The sequence below is a fragment of the Cricetulus griseus genome, chromosome 4 (genome assembly GCF_003668045.3).
Source record: "Cricetulus griseus strain 17A/GY chromosome 4, alternate assembly CriGri-PICRH-1.0, whole genome shotgun sequence".
In the NCBI taxonomy this organism is placed as follows: Eukaryota; Metazoa; Chordata; class Mammalia; order Rodentia; family Cricetidae; genus Cricetulus; species Cricetulus griseus.
Window position 1 is genome coordinate 83,401,788 of NC_048597.1, and position 20,306 is coordinate 83,422,093.

At 41.8% G+C, this 20,306-nt stretch overlaps 1 protein-coding gene across 1 annotated transcript in view; it reads left to right on the forward strand.

The window, feature by feature from the left end:
- Pan3 (poly(A) specific ribonuclease subunit PAN3) overlaps positions 1-20,306 on the forward strand; it is a 124,303-nt gene that overhangs the window by 95,725 nt on the left and 8,272 nt on the right. Inside the window, 5 exon segments of the mRNA XM_027413693.2 lie at positions 9,640-9,805; positions 11,012-11,102; positions 16,193-16,332; positions 18,861-18,990; positions 19,368-19,432. Of these exon segments, the coding sequence (XP_027269494.2) occupies positions 9,640-9,805; positions 11,012-11,102; positions 16,193-16,332; positions 18,861-18,990; positions 19,368-19,432 (592 nt within the window).

The following is a 20,306-nucleotide window of genomic DNA, read 5'->3' on the forward strand; positions in this document are numbered from 1 at the left end:
TGGGGAACTGTAGTTTTGTATTAAAATATATACTGATGGGGGCTGGAGAGATGGCTCAGTGGTTTAGAGCACTGGCTGCTCTTCCAGAGGACCTGGGTTCAATTCCCAGCACCCACATGGCAGCTCACACAGACATACATGCGGGAAAAACACCAACACCCATAAAAATAAATAAACCTTTAAAAAAAATATAGATAGATAGATAGATAGATTGATTGATTTTTGTATTTTAAGGGCTAGATAGATAGATAGATAGATAGACAGACAGACAGACAGACAGACAGATAGATTTTTGTATTTTAAGGGCCCTACTGTCCCTTCACAGCATCTCAAAGAATTGAGGTTGGTTTGCAGCAACTTAGGAGAGTTTGTGTATTGACTCAGATTTTATGTCAGTATCTTTGATTTACTTTGGATAGTTCCCAATTGTTGTACCCTATAAGCATAATTTGATAGTCTCAACATCTATAAACATATGCTTTTGTTTGTTACATGTCAAGTTAGGTCCTTTAAAGTGCCATTACGTAAAATGGAGTGTTTTTTTGTTTGTTTGTTTGTTTGTTTGTTTGTTTGTTTCTATTCCTTTTCTAAATGTAAAATCATTTTATAATTCAACTATTTAAAAAAAAAATTTAAAAATTTATAATTATACTGGAAAATGTGCTTATTTATTGGGAAAATGAACCAGAGAAAATGTAGATCCATATTTTGTGTATAGTCTCATTGTTTGGTGTTTGGAATGAAGCACCACACTGGCAGCTATGGTTTTTATCTGAAGGTTTTCTTGAACACAGAAAACAATACTTGGGTTTGCTCCTAACCCAGATCCCTGCATCCTGACAGTTGAAAGAAGAAAGATGTGGTTACATAGTTGTTCCACATCGAAGCCCTGGTCAGTCAGTTGGTCTTACATGTGGTCACTTCTCCTGTTGTGTGAGCTTTACACATCCACAATTTTGTGGAGGATGTGATGCAACTTTCCCATCTTGGTAACAACACCTTTGATATGGCTGTTGGCTTTGATTTATAGCTGACTTAACCTGAGCACTGTTGCCATTAGGGCTGCATCATTTGTTTTGTGGTGGCTATTCTATATTTGCAGGTTGTTGGACAGGGGTACATGCCAACTGGATACCCCTCTACCTCAGCTCTGATACTAGAGAGATCCGCAGACATTGCCAGTGTTCCCTGTTGAGAACTACTCAGAGTATTTTACCACTGTATTTTGTTCTTGTATCAAAAACACGTATTTCAATGTTTACGTTTTCTGAGTCAGTCCTTCCATTTTACACTTTGTCCCCCTTCCAAGACTGTATTTCTCTGTGTAACAGCCCTGGCTGTTCTGGAATTCACTCTGTAGACCAGGCTGACCTCGAACGCACAGAGGTTCACCTTCCTCTGCCTCCCGAGTACTGGGATTAAAGGCGTGTGTCACCACCACCCATCCCATTTTATACTCTTAGAACCTCCCATAATATACCATACACACTTGAATGTCTATTATTTCTCTTACTACATAATTATTTAGCAACAACTTCTTTTTAAAAAGCATATTTGTTAGAAGTGCATTATTTAGAAGTTGGGATGAGTGAGATAGAGAAACTGCATTCATTTAGCAATTATAGAGATTAAAATCAAGTGAAATGAATGTTACAGTTAGAATCAAATCTGATAGGAAGTAAGTCCTATGGGTTTGCTGTAAGTCCTCACTTCTATAATCCTAGCACTTAGGAAGCTGAGACAGGAGGCTTGCCACAAGTTGGAGGGCTACAAAGTAAGATTCTGGTCTCCCAAACAAAACAATATCTGGGTGTAGTGGATCATTTCTTTAGTCTCAGTACTTAGAGCAGATGCAAGTGTATCTCTGTGTTCAAGGCCAACTCAGTCTACCTAGTGAATTCCAGGACAGCCAGAGGTACATATGGATACCTTGTTTTGAAACAAAAAAACAACAAAACAGAATGACCAGTACTCCTTTTCCTTATGACCATATCAGTTGCATAGTTTTGTTTAAGGTTCTTTTTATGGGGCTGGAGAGATGGCTCAGTGGTTAGGAGCATTGGCTGCTCTTCCAGAGGTACTGAGTTCCCAGCAACCACATGGTGGCTCATAACCATCTGTAATAGGATCTGATGCCTTCTTCTGACACGGTGTAGCGACCGCCTCAACCAGCAAGGAAGATGCAACGCTGAGACTCTTTATTAAGCAGTTTACTGAAACAATCTTCTGACCCCGGGGAAAGGCCCCCCACAGCTTAAAAGCACTCTTGCCAGCCAACCCCAGACCGCCACGTGGCTAAAGTGGATAGGCTCACATTTGCTGATGCAAGTTTGAATCTTAGACCAAGCCAAATAAGGAGTTGTTTATTCCAGAGAGTGCTCACCCTCGGGATGGTGGAAGGCGGAAACCGGTGCCATCTTCTGGCGCGGCGCATCGCAGCTCTCCACAGTTCCCCCTTCTTTATTAAAAAACAGAGCGGGTAAAGATAGAGGCCCGATCCCCGGTGTGCAAACATGGGATAATGTATTGGTGACACCCACAAACTCTATGCCTGCCATGACCCAAACCCATCCTGTACCTATTTTCCCAGGGGAAGGATCTTGGGTACAACCTTCATGCAATCGGGCTTGTCTTCCGAGGGCAGCCTAGCCGCATACAAGCAAACCCTCGTGCAGTGCTTAGCCTTGCACCCCGCTTAAGAGAGCATTTTAGTTCTTAATAGTGGCCAACCAGGCCTGGGGGGGGGACTGCCCTGCCTCTATGGCAGTAAAGGCTTGAATAATCATAGCTGCATCTCGCTTTTGGATAGCCCTAATCTTGCATATACACCACAGGCAGACCAGGGAGACCATAATCAAGAGGCCTGCTAATGCTCCCATGCCTGCCCACTCTTTCAAATGATCCATGACGGAGTTCAACCAAGAAGTCAGGCCACTCGCAAGGGATAGGTCTATTCAGGTGGAATTCACATGCACGATAGCCATCCTTAGTTCTCTCATGGTGTCTTCAAACTCGGATGACCAATTCTGTAATAGAAACTGAGATAATCTTTTAAACTTCGATTGGTGGTAAAAAGGCGTGGGAAAACCCCTGCATTATACATCACCGGCATAGGTCTTGGGAACACTGACAGTGTCCCCCATCTCTGCTTCGCCATCCCCAGTTGACTCATCATGGGAAGGAGCAGAAGCATCACCACGTTGACACTCATGGTGTTCCTCATGTTGGATTTTCCTGATCAATCGTTCTGGCACCCACACCGGATCCTGTTGGTCCTGTGGAAAAACACAAACAGAACCTCGTGCCCATGTCAGCACGGGATCAGGCCCGCACCAGAGGCCTGTCAGAATATCCTTCCATTTAACCATCCCTTTAGCAGGGCCATGTGGATCCTGATGTCTATCAGCCACAGAACGGCCTTGAGCATCCAAATTAAGAAATTAATAGTAAATAGGGCGAGAGATAGCCTCTCCTTAGGAGTACAGCTGTGGCCTATTCCTCCTTTTTGTTTTTGCAGACATTCCTTTAACGTGCAATGGGCACGTTCAACAATGCCTTGGCCTTGAGGATTATATGGCAATCCATGGAGAAGTTGCACCTCCATGCGCTGACAGAATGAAGCAAAAGTTTGAGCCGTATAAGCTGGCCCATTATCAGTTTTTAACTGTTGGGGTTTACCCCAAGCAGCCCAAGCTTCCAGGCAATGAGTGACAACATTGGGTGCCTTTTCTCCTGTTAGAGGCGTGGCGTGCATGACGCCTGAACAGGTGTCCACAGACACATGTACTTATTTTTGACTTCCAAATTCAGATATATGTGTCACATCCATTTGCTACACTCTTCAAAGGGAATAGACCTCTTGGATTCACTCCTACCTTGGGTGGATGTTGAAAAATTACACATTGAGGGCAATCTAGAACCACTTGCCGAGTATCAGCTCAAGAGAGATGAAATTTCTGTTGTAGTGCCCTAGCATTCACATGAAAGGTCCTATGAAAATCTCTTGCCATTTCCAAGGTGGAGCTCAAAAATATACACTCCATTCTGGTCCACGAATCGACCTTATCATTATCTTCACTTAATGGTCCTACCTGTATGAGCTCTTATATGTTGCACAAAGAAACAAGCTTTCCTTTGCCAAATTAAATTTTGAACTTGTTGAAATAAAAGGCAAACTGGACTGGCACTCTTTATAGGCCCAGCCACTTCCAATGTCTTAACAGCATTAACAACATAAGCTGAATCTGAGAGTAAATTAAAGGCAAAAGGGCAAGCCTTAAAAACTTCTAATACTATTTTTATATTTTTAATTCCACAATCTGAGGGGAGCCAGGTTGAAATTGGTGTAACACAGGCTTATGCCCCTTAATCATATAGGCTCCACAACTTGTCTTAGAACCATTAGTAAACACATTCGGGGCTTCCACAATTGGTTGAGATGAGGTTATCCTTGGAAATATCACGGGATGTTCCCTAAAAAACCCCAATAATGGATGTTTAGGATAATGATTGTCTATATCTCCATCAAATCCACACTGCAGGATGGCCCAATCATCAATTGTGGCGCAAAGAATATTAACTTGATGACTGGAATAAGGCACCACAATCATATTGGGGGCTATGGCAAAATATTGTAAGCATAGCTGGATCCCGTTTAAGGCCAATTTTGCCACCACAGTGGGATAATACTCAATGGATTTAGCAGGAGATATTTTAGGGTATATCCATAGCAGCGGCCCCTCTTGCCAAAGCAAGCCTGTAGGTTGATAATATGTAGGAAGAATACACATAGTGATGGCTTGTCCTTCTTTACACCTCTGTAGAAAGGCACTTCGTAATCTTTCCTCTACCTTCTGTAGGGCATTTCTTGCTTTGGAAGTCAATTCTCTAGGGGAATCTAGAGCTGAGTCCCCATTCAACATATTATACAAAGGTTTCAACTCATAATTCGGTAGCTTCAAATAACACCTAATCCAATTTATATCTCCTAATAGGGTCTTCAAATTGTCCTTCAATTCTACCTTTTGTGGAATAATACGGTTCTCACTAATCTTTGTTCCCAAATAGTTTATAATTTTTTCTTTCTGAACCTTTTCAGGGGCAATAAATAGCCTTTTTCTTTCAAGCAACTTTACTAATTTTACATAGGCCTTCTGTAATATTTTTTCTTCCTTAGCAGCCAATAGTATGTCATCCATATAATGAAGACATCCTAAAGTAGGAAATTCCTTTCTCAGTGGTCCAATAGCCTCCCCAACATGAAGTTGACACATAGTGGGGCTATTAGCCATTCCTTGTGTCAACACCACCCATTCAAATCTCTGATCGGGCTCTTCATGATTACAAGATGGAATGGTGAAGGCAAATCTTTCACTATCCCTGCCACAAAGGGGAATAGAGAAAAAACAATCTTTTATATCAATCACAATAATATGCCAGGATGCCGGCAAAGCAGACATAATCTGCATCTGATGGTTAATGGCTCTTAGGTCATGTAGCAGGTGCCATTTTCCAGACCTTTTCTTAATCACAAAAATAGGGGTGTTCCATGGAGACACTGATGGCTTAATGTGTCCCAATGACAGTTGTTCAGCCACGAGGTCTTTGGCTGAGCTCAGCTTTTCAGAGGACAGTGGCCACTGAGGAACCCACACTGGCTCCTCTGTCTTCCAAGTAATGGGAATTCCTTCCTCAGCGGCCCCTAGGAAAAACCCAAACCTTGCCTAGGATTGAACAGGATCCTTTCTTCCTTGTAAATATTTCCCTATTCCATAATTGGGATAGTATCCCATGTTCTTCATAATTTTTCGAGAAGTAGGGGAATATTCGTTGCTCAACTTAAAACCCATGTCTTTTAGAAGATCTCTTCCCCATAGGGAAACAGGAAGTTCCAAAACATAAGGCTGCATAACTCCAGAATGACCTTACTCATCTTTCCACTGTAACTGTCTTGCACTCATGTCTGGAGCCTTTGCATAACCTACCTAGCTCTTGTAGGGTTTGAGAAGAGACTTGTACGGGCCAGCCTGTAGGCCAGTCTTTCTTGGCAATAATGCTTCTATCTGCCCCCATATCTAATAGGCCTAGGATCCTTTTTCCATCTATATTAAGTTCCAAAACTGGTCTTTGGTCCAAATCTAGGGACAGAAAAGTCAAATCTGTTCCTGTGGATCCGAAGCCACTTTTCCCTCTTTCTTTGTCTTGTGCAGCAAAATGCTCATGCAGGCTAGGCAAAGGTATCAACTGAGCTATCCTATCTCCAGGGGAGATGGCTGTAATGCCTCTAGGGGACTCTACCATGATCTACACCACTCCAGTGTAATCTGGATCAATCACCCCTGGGTGGATTCTAAGGCCTCTCAAAGCTGTAAAAGATCTCCCTAGAAGGAGCCCAACTGTGCCTGGTTCTAAGGGTGTCTGAAAGTCTGACTCTATCAATTGGACCCCCATCTGGGGAGTTAATATGAGTCTGGTGATGGAACAGAGGTCCAATCCTGCTGAACCCGAAGTGGCTCTCCTTGGTCCCTTGGTGGCTGAAGGGGACGGCCACTGAGTTTTGGTCCCATTGCTCTGATCCTCCATAGCCCCATATATTCGAGGGCCCTGGGGACGGGGGCCCCTTTGGCCATTTTTTGGCCTGGCACCAATGAATCCCGCATCAAGCGGCTGGCTGTTGATATCTTTGACTGATCGGCATTCATCGGTCCAGTGCTTCCCCTTTTACACTTAGGACATAGGCCAGGTTGCCTGCGGCCGAGGCCTCCTTCTGAATCTCCCCCATTTCCCCTTTCTGGGCATTGTTTCTTCATATGTCCTGTCTTGCCACATCTAAAGCAAGCACCAGGACTTCCCTTTTGTTCCGGGTCAGCTGAACTACAGCAGCTGCAAGGCCAGCGTTAGTCAGCCGTCCGCCGAGTTCCCTGCAGACCTTCATTCATGTCTCTATCCCTTTGTTTTTATAAGGTGATGGCAGTTTTACACTCTTTGGTATACTGTTCATATACCAGCTGCTTTATCAGTGGCATGGCAGCGTCGGAATTACCAAACACCCTCCCAGCAGCCTCAACCATGAGAGCAACAAAATCAGCGAAAGGCTCCATGGGTCCTTGTACTATTTTTATAAGTTGCCTGAGACCTCACCTGTATTAGGTATAGATTTCCAGGCTCTAATGGCAATCTGATTAATCTGATCATACAACTGAATCAGGTATCCTGTTTGTTGATTAAGAAAATGCCCTTGGCTGAGCAGCATATCTTTGTCCCAGGCTGCTGCTGGATCCCCGGCAACCCGGTTTGCTGCCACTTGCTCGTCTGCAAACTCACTAAGGAACGCCTTCCATTCCAGTTACTGTCCTGGGCTGAGACAGGCGAGGACTAAGTTGGTCCAGTCGGTGGGCGTCATACAAAGCCTGGCAAGGGACTCAACCAGAGCCACAGTGAAGGATGCAGTATTGCCATAAGTCCTCACCGACTCTGCTAGGGCCTTGATAGTTTTAAAGCCTAAAGGCTCGTGATACCTCTGCCCCTGTGGGTCTAAGAATACTGGGCAAGTGAGGCGCAACTATGAGCGAACTTCCTGCTAGACCTGAGGGCAGTGTGAGGCTCCTTCGTCATCGCCTCCACCATCTCCTTCCGTCATATTGTATGGAGGCGGCTCGGAAGGGGTTTCGGCTGGGGTTTCCCTTTCATTTTCAAGTGTGAGGGACCTTTTGAACTCGGGCTTCTCCTGTTTCCCTTTTATCCTTTTTACTTTGGTTCTCTCTAGCTGCTTTATCAGTGCTTGGAGTTCCTCTTCATCCTCTGTGTCCCCCTTGGAACTGGAGGAGTCTGTCTCCTCCAATTCCTTAAGACTCAGGTAGATTTTCTCACTGTTAGCTTTCTCGGATCGCTCCTCCTGAAGGGAGTCAAGAGCGGCCTGTCCCTGTTCAACTGCCTCACTGCATCTCTTGTCCTCCAGGCAGCCTCTCACTAATCTCCAGATAAAACAGACGCCCGGCTTCAGCGTCCCCTGTTCCCAAGCAAAATCTAGGTCCCTTCCCAATTTTTCCCATGAAGGGACTGAAAGCTGTCCAGTGTTTGCAAACCAGGGTGCTATTATGTCCACCTGCTCTAAAAAATTATCTAGGGTGCTTCGTTTTAGTTTTAAGCCCTTCCAGCGAAGCAACTCACTTAGGGCCACAAAAATTGGGTGCGAGATTGACGTGCCCATATTTAGCACAGCACAAAATTTTTTTACCCCCTTTTCTCTTTATCTACGGAGAAAGGAAAACTTTATCATCACTCTAGTCGAGGTCCGTAGATTTTCCGCCCTCTTCACGGGCCCTTAATTTTATCCCTCTTACCTGGGACTTACCAGTGCACTGCCCTGGCTGCAGAAGGTTCTGAGTCTCTTCAGAGGAGGAATTCCCTGTACCGGCCACCACTTGTCGCGACCGCCTGGACCAGCAAGGAAGATGCAATGCTGAGACTCTTCCTTAAGCAGTTTACTGAAACAATCTTCTGACCCCGGGGAAAGGCCCCCCACAGCTTAAAAGCACTCTTGCCAGCCAACCCCAGAACGCCACGTGGCTAAGGCGGATAGGCTTGCATTTGCTGATGCAAGTTTGAATCTTAGACCAAGCCAAATAAGGAATTGTTTATTTCAGAGAGTGCTCACCCTCGGGATGGTGGAAGGCGGAAACCAGTGCCATCTTCTGGCGCAGAGCATCGAAGCTCTCCACAATACGGTGTACATGTAGAGCACTCATAAATTACAAAAAACAAAAAACCATTTTTCCCACCCCTCAGTACAGGGCTCTGCTGAGGGCTCTCCCAGGTCCTCTGACATCATCATAGCAGTTTCTGCTAAGAGCTGTTTGGAGACTTCTAAGACTTTTTTGTAGAGTGTAATTCTTCATTCTATCCAAATTGAGATGAAATGGTTCATTTTATATGTGCTTATTAAAAATGTTGTCCTGCCAGGCATTAGTGGTGCATACCCTTAAACCAGTGCTTGGGAGGCAGAGGCAGGTGGATCTCAGTGAGTTCAAGGCCAGCCTGGTCTATAAAGCCAGTTCCAGGACAGCCAAAACCGTTAAAACAGAAAAATTCTGTCTTGAAAAACAAACAAAAAAACGTTGTCCCAAGTCGTAGTTATATATTCACTATTTTCTTTTATTCATGAGTTTTGAAGTAAGGTCTTGTTTTGTAGCCCTGACTGACCCTGAGTTCTTACGTACACCGGCCTGGCTTCAAATTATAGCAGTCCTGCTGATTTGTTTCCTAAGTGCTAGGATTATATGCAGGTGCCATGACACCTGGCTTGTACTTTCTATTTATTATATTTATTCATAATTAACCATTTAGCTTTCATATTTTTCTCTTACTTAGTTAAATATTGGCATTGACTTAGAAGGTATGATGAGAAAGCAGTTTAAAAGCTGGGGGTGGAATTCAATGGCAGAGCAGTTGCCTCGTATGTGTGAGCACCTAGGTTAAATTCCCAGTACCACAAAATACTGCAAAAGTTGTTAGAATAAAGACAACTACTTTAGGGTAAATTGTTCCACCATTGGTAAGGATACTGCTTTTAGACACTTGGGCCTCTCTGTTAAGTTCTTACCTGTTATGAACGTGCATGAAAATTCATTTGCTTTCTAGGCCAGCATGATGGACCACTGCCCAGGCAGCATGCTGGACTATTACCAGAGTCTCTCATTTGGGCGTATATTGTCCAGCTGAGTTCTGCTCTACGCACTATTCATACAGCTGGTTTGGCATGTCGAGTAATGGATCCAACAAAGATTCTGATAACTGGCAAAACAAGGTATTAGCATTTTGAATTTTTTGAATCTGGGTTTCTCTCTTTTTTAAAATTTATTTATTTTGAGTGTACAACTGTTTTGCCTATATACATGTATGTGTACCCCTGTGTGCTTGGTGCCCATGGAGGCCAGAAGAAGGTACTGGATTTCCTGGTGTTACAGATGGTTGTGAACACCCCTAGAAATGTTGGCGTGGTATATGGAAATAAAGACAAAGTATCAATTCCACTTTCTTGTATAGAACCATCATTTGTCAATCTGGCCATAAGTCAGTCTCAGATCAACAGACTCTACCTGCAGAGCTGTTCATCTGGGAAGTCTGCAGTTTACACTCTCACCCCACTCTTACCCTTTGGTCTTTCAGGATAGGGTTTCTCTGTGTAACCGTCCTAGCTGTTCTGGAACTGGCTCTCTAGGGCTGGCCTCAAACTCAGAGAGATCCACCTGCCTCTGCCTCTCAAGTACTGGGGTTAACAAGTTGCTAGATGATTGTTGCTGGTTAGGTCCTAAGAGCTGAGAATAATGAGGCAACAAAGACCTTAACTTCACCTAACTTTTTAGTTGCCATAATTTTTTGAGAGTTGCTTTAAGTAGTGCGGATTATGGGACTGACTACCATAGCTGGACCCTGGGGACGATCATACCTATAGTCTCATTACTTGGGAGGCTAACAGCCTGGGCTATAACATAGAGACCTTGTGCGCATACACCCAGTAAAAACCAACAGCAGAAATGGCCACTGGTGTCCTGCTCCATGTTCTTTCTATTACTTGCCTGTTGGTGGCTCAAGGAAGTTCTAGGCTTTTCTGAGCTTTAGCAAATGCTATGACACTTTTTCTTAGTTTAAAATACCTATTTGGTAAATTCATGAAGACATTTGAGTTAGTGTATGTAAGATGCTTGAAGCAGTGCCAGCTGCATCTTTAGCACTTTTTGGGGAATAAATAGTGTTCTTTCATTGAGTAATTCATAAACAGCGCAGTGTGTTAAGTAAGGTTATAATCCTGACTTTATCGTTACTAACCTTTAGGACTAGAGTCACACCATTTCTTGTCTCTCAGTCTTAGTTTCGTTATCTCTGAAATGGAGATGGAAGTTACGGTCATTAACATTTTAGATCCTTTCCTAATATTGGGAAATGTTAAATATTCATTAGTATATACTAAGAAAAGTATAATAATCTTCCTCAAAATTTTTGGTCCTTACAGGTTGCGAGTAAATTGTGTAGGAGTTTTTGACGTTTTAACATTTGATAACAGTCAAAACAATAATCCTTTGGCGTTAATGGCTCAGTACCAGGTGAGTAAGAATTAGTATGGGTACTTAAAGCTTATTTTGGTTTTAAAGTATTCAGGATTTTAAGTCTAAATTTCAGTTCATTCTTGAGTGGTATCTTAACCACTGTGGTATAATTAGTTCAGTCTTACTGTTGAAACAGACAGAATGAATGACCATTAATGCAAGGAGAGACTCTAGCTGTTTAACGCATTTGTCTCAGTCAGATGAGTAGATTATATTAGATGTTCCTATTTGTTTTACTTTTGAGTACTTTTCCTACTATATTATTTTCAAAGGAGTGACATTAAAATAAAATCTGTCACTTCTTATGTATTACCAGAATTTCATTATTCTCTAAACTCATTGTGTTACTATTGATTCATGTTCCACAGTGTTCTTAGCTATTTTATTGTTTATTTCCTTATTAATATGCTACTGTGTAGAAATACAAGAACCAAGCCCTAGGTCTAGGAGTATGGTTCTGTGGTAGAGTGGTTCTTAGCATACTCCAGGCTCTGTATTTGATCCTCCAGTACTGCAAAAAACAACAGAGACTGTCCCTATGAGGAAGGATTAGGAGTAGGTGCCTCTGTTTTGATTATTGTGTGTAAAGTAACCTGTGTATTTAAAGTAATTCATCTCAGTTTGTCTTGCAGTGGGATTAAAGCTGATTTTAGTTCTTTGCATAAGAAGTCATACTCATTTGTGTTTAGATGCTTGTTAACCTGAGATTTGGTGCAAGGCAGAATGGTTTCATCCCATAAAGAGATACTTTCTGTTGTCCTCCTCTTTTCAACTTTTGTTGTTTTAAAAGAAAGATTTAGTATAAGACAAAATTTCAGAACAAAAAGGAAGGAAATGACAGGGTAAGAAATAGAATCCTATGGCTATTGAACCACAAGCCATGCTGTCTGAGATAGAGTGGCACTTTTGCACACATTGTTTGCATGCCTTTTCAATCTTAATTCCCCTTGGCTGTGCCTGCCTTACCAGGCTGCCTTGGTTGGTAGTGCCATCTGGTAAGCAATGTGGGGAAGAATCCTGGTTCCCATGCATGCACACCTGCAGAAGCAGCTTTCTTCCCTCTAAATGTGGCTTGTCCCTTCACTTTGTGTGGAATGTTATTTCTTAGTGACATTTCTGCTGCTGCTTTATGCTTATTTGTTACGATAAATCTTCCCGCCACCGACTTGAGTTCTGCCCACCATGTGGGTGGCCAAAATAATACACAGAGACTTATATTAGGTACAAATGCTGGTTGGTCAATGACTAGGATTTCTCATCTTCTAGCTCAGTTTTAATTATCATAATCTATGTATTTTATAAGACTTACCTTATTGGGCACCAGTGGCAAGCATCCTGTCTTCCTGGGCTCACATGGTGACTCTGGAGGAAGAGAAAAGGGGGCCCACTTCCTCCTTGCTCTTGTTTATGTATGAGTCTCCCTGCTATGTTACTTCCTGCCTGGATCACCACTTCTTTACTACATTACCCAGAATCCTTCTTGACCCCGAGTCCCGCCTAACTTGCTGCCTCATTGGCCAAACAGTACTTTATCATCCAATAAGACAAACACATACACAGAAGCACTTCCTCCATCACTTATTAGTAATTAATTGGCCTAAATTTTTTTCCATCCAAAAGTGACTGATGAGCTAGGTATGGGTGGTTCATGCCTCTGGTAGTAGCACTAAAGAGGAGGTTGGAGGTAAGGCAGTGTGTTTGAGGTGAGCATAAGCTATCTTACAAGGTAGCCAAAGTATGACTGAGTGTTACTAAATACTAGTAATCTGCATATGTCAAAGAAAGTTAAACCACTATACTTTGGGATAATAATTAGAGCCAGTACTGTAACCAGGAACCTAGAAACCTGGTACACATTAAAAAAATGAAGCTCACGCCTTAGAGTTAACACTGTTCTGTTTTGAATAGAATTGGTTTTTTAAAATTAGTATTTGACTAAGGAGTCATGCACAAAGCTCTGGGTTTAATCTCCAGCACCAAAAAAATCACTTACAAATATAAAATAAGACAAGTTTGAATTTTCTTTTCCCAGTCACTTTTTTTTTTTTTTGCAAATGGATACTATTTCAATTATTGTGTAAAACCTTATAAAATAAGGCTCTTTAAAAAGGAAGTGCTGCTTTGAATTACAGATGACCAACTATTTTACAAGCTTGGGCAGGCATTTTGTAAGTCAGAAACTGCTTTCATTTATAAACACTGTCAACTTTCAACCAGTTGTCACTTTATTTTTCAGTAAAATGGATATATCGACTTTCCATTTTTTTGATGTATATATGTGGATAGATGGATAGATACATAGATTGATTGATTACTATAGTGAGGCATAGGAAATGTTTAAAAATGGTCCCAAAGGGGGAAGTGTATTGATGGGAGAGGGCTCAGGAGAGAGGAGTATATTGTTTCTTGTAGTCTATTTCTCATAGTCTGTTTCAGCCTCATGACTAGAGACTGACTTTCAGTAAAGTGGACATAAGTAGAGCCATAGATAGAATCAGAGAAAGAAACAAGAACCCAAGAATCAGGAAGAAACTGAAAATAAGTTGGGGGAAACCTGAATTCAACAAATGGGGGGGAAATACCTGTTGGAGGTAAGAAGCAAAATAGCAATTGGAAAATTATTTAGGAGGAAAATTATTTAGGAGGAAAAAAAGGAGTTTGAGTTTATAATGCTACAATTTCTTAATTAATGAAGACTTATTAAAAAGTTCTTTGTAATCTAAAGTGGATTATATCCTGTGTGTATTCTGAAAGGGTGTTTTCATCGTGAGTCAGTTTTAGAGAGGGAGAACATTCAGCATAGACTTTGTTTCTTTAGACCCAGGTAGTTCTCTGGCTGCCTCAGGCCAAGGGAGTCATCATACCAGGGTAGTGCCACACTGAGACTTGTACTGTTTCATAGGCTGAGAGGCTGTCTGTTGGCACAGGCTGCTGACACACTTCATACATTTGATTGAAACCATGTAGAAATGCCCAATACTCCTTATTGTTCAAAGCCAGAGTTTCTAATTTTATCAACATCCCTTAGGAGGTTTTACTTATTTTTAAGGTGACTGAAAGAACTCCTGGTCATTCAAAGCACCCCTGCCAGATAGCAATGACAGTAACCCCCATCCCATGCTGCTGCCTGGGCCCCTAACTATGGCATGAATCCCAGGCTTCTTCCAGCTAACTCAAAATGCTTTGTAAATTTAGTCAGTTTTTCTGATTATAGAAGTTCATGTGTAATATGTCATGCCCACAGTAGTAGTTTTGAATAAGATGTTGAGTTTTAACAGTTAAGTGTTTTAGGTAATGGAGTTTGGCTTAAGTTCTACTTGGGTAAAATGTTAGGGATAGCCATCTGGTGCTATAGTTCACTGTTTTCCCAGACACACTCATTTCTTTTTTCTTGAAGCCCACTAGGGACATTATCAGTAGGGACTTTGAGAGATGCCAAAGGCATCATTTTTGTTTGGTTTAAGCTTCTTGGGTGCTTTTTAGCTACTGATTAGATTAAAAAACTCCTATAATAAGCTAATGCTCGGGAGATGAACACGCATGCATTAAGTGAGATGCTATCTTAGATTTTAAGCATTTATAGAGACCCTCCCTCAATTAAAATTTACTTCAATGTGCCCATGCTTAGAGCAACTAGTCTTCTAGACTAGTGGTAGTTGCCTTTGCAGAGGACTACTGCAGGGGACCATTCTGTTTTATGGGGTTTCAATTAGTGCTCAAATCCTTTTAGAACAGTTGTTCACAACCTGTGGGTCATGACCCCTTTGGGGTCAAACAACCCTTTCACAGTAGTCGAGTTATCAGACATCCTGCATATCATATCATTCACGTTGCATTTCCTAACGGCAGCAAAATTATGCCGGGCAGTGTGGCGCACGCCTTTAAATCCCAGCACTTGGGAGGCACAGGCAGGTGGACATCTTGTGAGTTCTAGGCGAGCCAGGTCTACAGAGTGAGTCCAGGACAGCCAGGGGCTACACAGAGAAACCCTTCCTCCAAAAAAAAAAAAAAAAAAAAATTATGTTTGGTGGTCACCACAACATGAAGAACTGTATTCAAGGGTCACAGCATCAGAAGGTTGAAAGCCACTGTTTTAGAAGGAAAGCTTCAGGGTAGCTCATTTTTAAAACAAGAAATTGGGAAATAATTAAAGAATTCAAGGCATGTTGTTAGTGATCAAAAGTAGTGTTTTAGGAAACAAAGACAAGGTGTCATTGAGGTCCATGCCATTTAATGTTCTATGATATAGATGCTCTGAAGTCACGTGAATGCTTGCTTGTAGTGGGATCTCCTGTCTTCACAACCACATGGCCATCTTGGATTCATGAAATGAAAAATCTGTTTAGTCATAGTGATCTTAGCAGAGCCAGCATGTAATGGCCTTTAATTCTGTGTAACAGGGAAGAATGTCAGCTGTGTTTAAATATCAAAATAAAAATAGAAACTTTGGGGCAAGTGAGATGGCTCAGCAGGTAAAGACAGTTACCACGTAAGCCAGATATATAGATAGATGCCCTGAGTGGATCCCTGGAGCCAGTGTAAAAGTGGGAAGAGAAAACTGACTTCCGGAGTTTCTTGGCACCCCCTTCCCCCAATGGTCACAAAAGCTTTTTAAAGCAGTAGTCCCATAATTGGAACAAGAATTGCTTATAGTGGTGTTTGTTAAAAGTGTAGTCCTAGAAACAATTTGATGTGTCTTGGTTGCTGTAAACATTTTGGACCTATTCATTAAATGAGACTGAAAGAGAGGCTCAGAAATTAGTGCCCTGTAGTGGTGGCACACGCCTTTAATCCCAGCACTCAAAAGGCAGAGGCAGCCAGATCTCTGTGAGTTCAAGACCAGCCTGAGTTCCAGAACAACCAAAGCTACTGAAAACCCTGTTTTGAAAAACTAAAAAATTTTTAAAAAGAAAGAAATCCTTTTCAAATAGGTCATAGTGATTCTAACAGGTAACCATGCTGAGAAAACCTTCCCTAAGCCCTCCGTTCTGTGTTTACAATGTACTTTCCTGTTGGGTGATGTGTTTGGTATGTTAAAGGTGTATCTGTGAAGTAGAAATTAAGTTATGTTTATTCTCTCATGTCAGCAAGCAGATCTGATATCATTAGGAAAAGTTGTGTTGGCTTTGGCTTGCAACTCTTTGGCAGGAATTCAACGAGAGAATTTACAGAAAGCCATGGAATTGGTGACAATCAACTACTCCTCTGACCTGAAGAACCTCATCTTGTAAGTGTTCCTGTTTCATGAAGCAGTGTGGTCTTCCTCTATGATTAAGATAGAGCTTTCCATAGGAGCCTCCCACTGTTTTAAAGTCAAGCAGGCACAAGCAGCTGCTGATATACTAATCTTTATTGCTGAGTATATGTTTCTTACAATGAATTCATCAACAGTTTGTTTCAGTTAGCCACTTGATCAGAGAGTACCCTTTAGAGTTGTACCAACACATACTAGCTACTAACTCTTGGGTTGCACTAGTCATATTTCAGGAGCCCCAGCCATGTATGTAGTTCCAAGCTAAGTCATGGATACCACAGACCGAACATTTCTGCCATCTCTTGAGTTCCCTTGGCCAGTGTTGCTTTATACAGTGAGGGACACTATAATGGCAGCCTCCTTCAGTGCACCCTCCTTTACTGTGGTCCATTTGTGTATATGAGCCTCTGGTCCAGGCATGGAAAGCAAAGAACAGAGGAATCCTGGAAATCTTTTGAGTATAAGGTCAGAATGGATTTGACTTAAGAGAAATCCACTGAAGGATCCCTTACTATCTCAGATACACCAGCTAGAAAGACTGTCAGAGGGCAGACCACCTTTATTACAGCTATGAGTTTATTCTAGGGGGAAAAGATGCTAGGACAACTCTAATTTTCCCTATTATGTTCTAGAAGCCATTAGAATTTATTGATCCTAATCAATAGTCTCTTTTAGCTTCCAGTGATCCCTTCTGCTCTTTCTGTGTAGCCCTGGATGATCCAGTTTCTTTTTGGACCAGCCCTGGGGTATGGAACCTGGGGGATGGAGGATGGGGCTGCCCACCTGTTCTTTGTTAAACTGGCTTCCCTGTCTTGCTTGTGAGACACTAGAAGCCAGTGCTTGCCTGGGACCTAGAAATAATAATCAATTAAGATGATACAACTTTTAGAAAAAAGGGTTTTGTGTATGATTCTAGCCTTAGTTTGCAACATCCAGATTGTTCTAGACAATTGCAGGCTATAAACTCTAAATATTCCATTTTGAAAAGGAGCTGAGGATGGTAATTAAATTCACTTTATATTAATAATTATTGAAAGTGGATAATGATACACGAGGCTTCATATACTATTCTTTTTAAGTACTTGAAAAAAATAAGTGAAAACCCACTATGGATAATAAACTAACACTGTGTATAGAGCTACCCAAGGCACTTCTGAGCTACTTAACATGACTTAACACTTGATTCTCTAATCTCTGTAAATGGGTGTCAATATTAGCCCCATTTTAAAGACAAAACTGGGGCACACTAAGTTAAAGTACCTTGTCAGGGTGTCACATAGGTTTCAGTATGATTAGGCAAATGTAAATATCAGTGGTTACAGTGGTTAACTGAGATAATTTGTGTGGTTATAATCATTCAACTACTTATCAAAAGAATGCTTACTGCATGCCAAAATCTGAGGGTACTTTAGTAAGATTAGCATAATTTCCATCCATCATCTAGATACTTGCAAAAGACATTTAAGGGGCTGGAGAGATGGCTCACCAGTTTAGAGTGCACACTGCCCTTGCAGAGCACGTGGGGAGTTAAGTTCTAAGCACCCATATCCAGCAGCTCAAAACTGCCCACAACCACAGCAGCTCCAGGGATGAAGTAAATCCCTCTTGTGGCCTCCATTGTGCATCTGCACTCAGGTATCCTACCTCACCACCACTCATATACACAAAGTTTTTAAAATGATGTTAAAGATAAAAACAAGTGAGCTTGTTTGCAGGCAGTGATAAGACCTATAAAGACAGTTTCCTGAAGCATAGTTGCAAGGAAGTGAGAGAAGGGCTTACCTTTGAGTAAGTAGCAGTCAAGTGATTGACCGTCACTGTGTTTGCAGGCAGCTCTTGGAAGAACATTACTTTCTCCCTCAGTGATGATAGAAAAAGTGAATTGGTCCCTTCTGCTGTCTTAATCTCTAGAGATTTCCCAGAAGTGACAGGTGGCACATGAAGTCATGGAGCAGAGGACAGTTTCTTTTGGGCTAACTCATTTTTGTACAATTTATTTTTGGTTAGGTGTGGTGGTATGTGCCTGTGCCTGTGTTGAAAGATTATGAGGCAGGATACTCACTTGAACCCAAGAGTTTAAAGCTTGCTTGGGCAACATAACAAGACCCTATTGCAAAAATAGCAGCAGGTTATCTTTGAAGAACAGGAGGGAAAACTCCCCATCCCTCTCAGCCTTCCAGTGTTTCACACCCTCAGACTTCTTCACAGTCATTTCATGTAGAACTATTGAAACAAAGGGCTTAAAGATGGAAATGGGTAAGTGTGGTCCTCTTCTGCTTAACCTTTTCACATCTGTAACAGTGGACACACAAAGGAGACACGTCTGGACTGTTAAGATGTTCCAGGGAAGAGAAGTAATACTGAAGTTTCGGAACAAAATTAATTTGCATGAAAACTATGTTTTCAAATTTGAGCACATTATAGTGACAGCAGCATCTGTGTGCCTATAACTGTGTAGTCCCAGCCCTGGCCATTCACAGGATTCTTTTCTGCCTTGATAGGTACTTGTTGACTGACCAAAACAGGATGCGGAGTGTGAATGACATCATGCCTATGATTGGTGCTCGGTTTTATACTCAGCTGGATGCTGCTCAAATGAGAAACGATGTCATCGAGGAGGACCTTGCTAAGGTAGAGACTCTGGTATGAGTTACTGTGTAAATTGGCATACAGTACTCACTGTCAGCTGGCTGGGACTGCAATGCTCTTGTCCACATTGGGTGTTAGTTTAGTCTCTAATATCCTATTCATTCATAACTTTGCTATAACCATGTACCTCAAATCTTGGTTTTATTTAATGTATTTTAAATACTTCCTAGAATTGATCAGTTGCATAATTTCCTTGAGTATGACTATGCACAAAAAGGCTGTGTTTAAGAAAAGAACCAAAAGCGTGGGTGTTAGGATTTACTGTGTAAGAATAATATGGGTGCAGAGTACCATTTTTAAAACTTGCTTATATTCAGCTGGAACATTAACATTTTTTCTCTTTTTAAAATGTTTTGTAGGAGGTTCAAAATGGAAGACTGTTTAGGCTTCTAGCAAAATTGGGAACAATCAACGAGAGGCCGGAGTAAGGGTTTACATATTTACAGCATGCTTAAAAACCAAGGCAACTAATTGTATAAGGAATGAGTGGACTACCTTCCTAATGTTTTTATTTGGAAAAGGGGCTGAAGTTTTTAATGAAGTGATCTTAAAACTGCTAGCCATTAAGGAGCTGTTTCGGCTGGGCAGTGGTGGCACACACCTTTAATTCCAACACTCGGGAGGCAGAGGCAGGTGGATCTCTGTGAGTTGGAGGCCAGTCTGCTCTATAGAGCGAGTTCCAGGTCAGGCTCCAAAGCTACACAGAGAAACCCTCTCTTGAAAAATGAAAAAAATAAATAAATGAAAATAAAAACACTAGCAAAAAGCCATTTCAAACCACAGCCCAGGTGTGGTTGTTCTTATGAACTTGTATGCCATATTAGAAATGAGTGGTGTGTGCAGGTAAGGGAAGGCAATAGCAAATGTCCTGTTTCCTGATCTCATCTATGTTTCTGCTCAGTTGGGAGACATTAGAAATCTCTTGGTTGCAGGGCAGTGCTGACGCACACCTTTAATCCCAGCACTCAGGAGGCAGAGGCAGGTGGATCTCTGTGAGTTGGAGGCCAGTCTGCTCTATAGAGCGAGTTCCAGGTCAGGCTCCAAAGCTACACAGAGAAACCCTCTCTTGAAAAATGAAAAAAATAAATAAATGAAAATAAAAACACTAGCAAAAAGCCATTTCAAACCACAGCCCAGGTGTGGTTGTTCTTATGAACTTGTATGCCATATTAGAAATGAGTGGTGTGTGCAGGTAAGGGAAGGCAATAGCAAATGTCCTGTTTCCTGATCTCATCTATGTTTCTGCTCAGTTGGGAGACATTAGAAATCTCTTGGTTGCAGGGCAGTGCTGACGCACA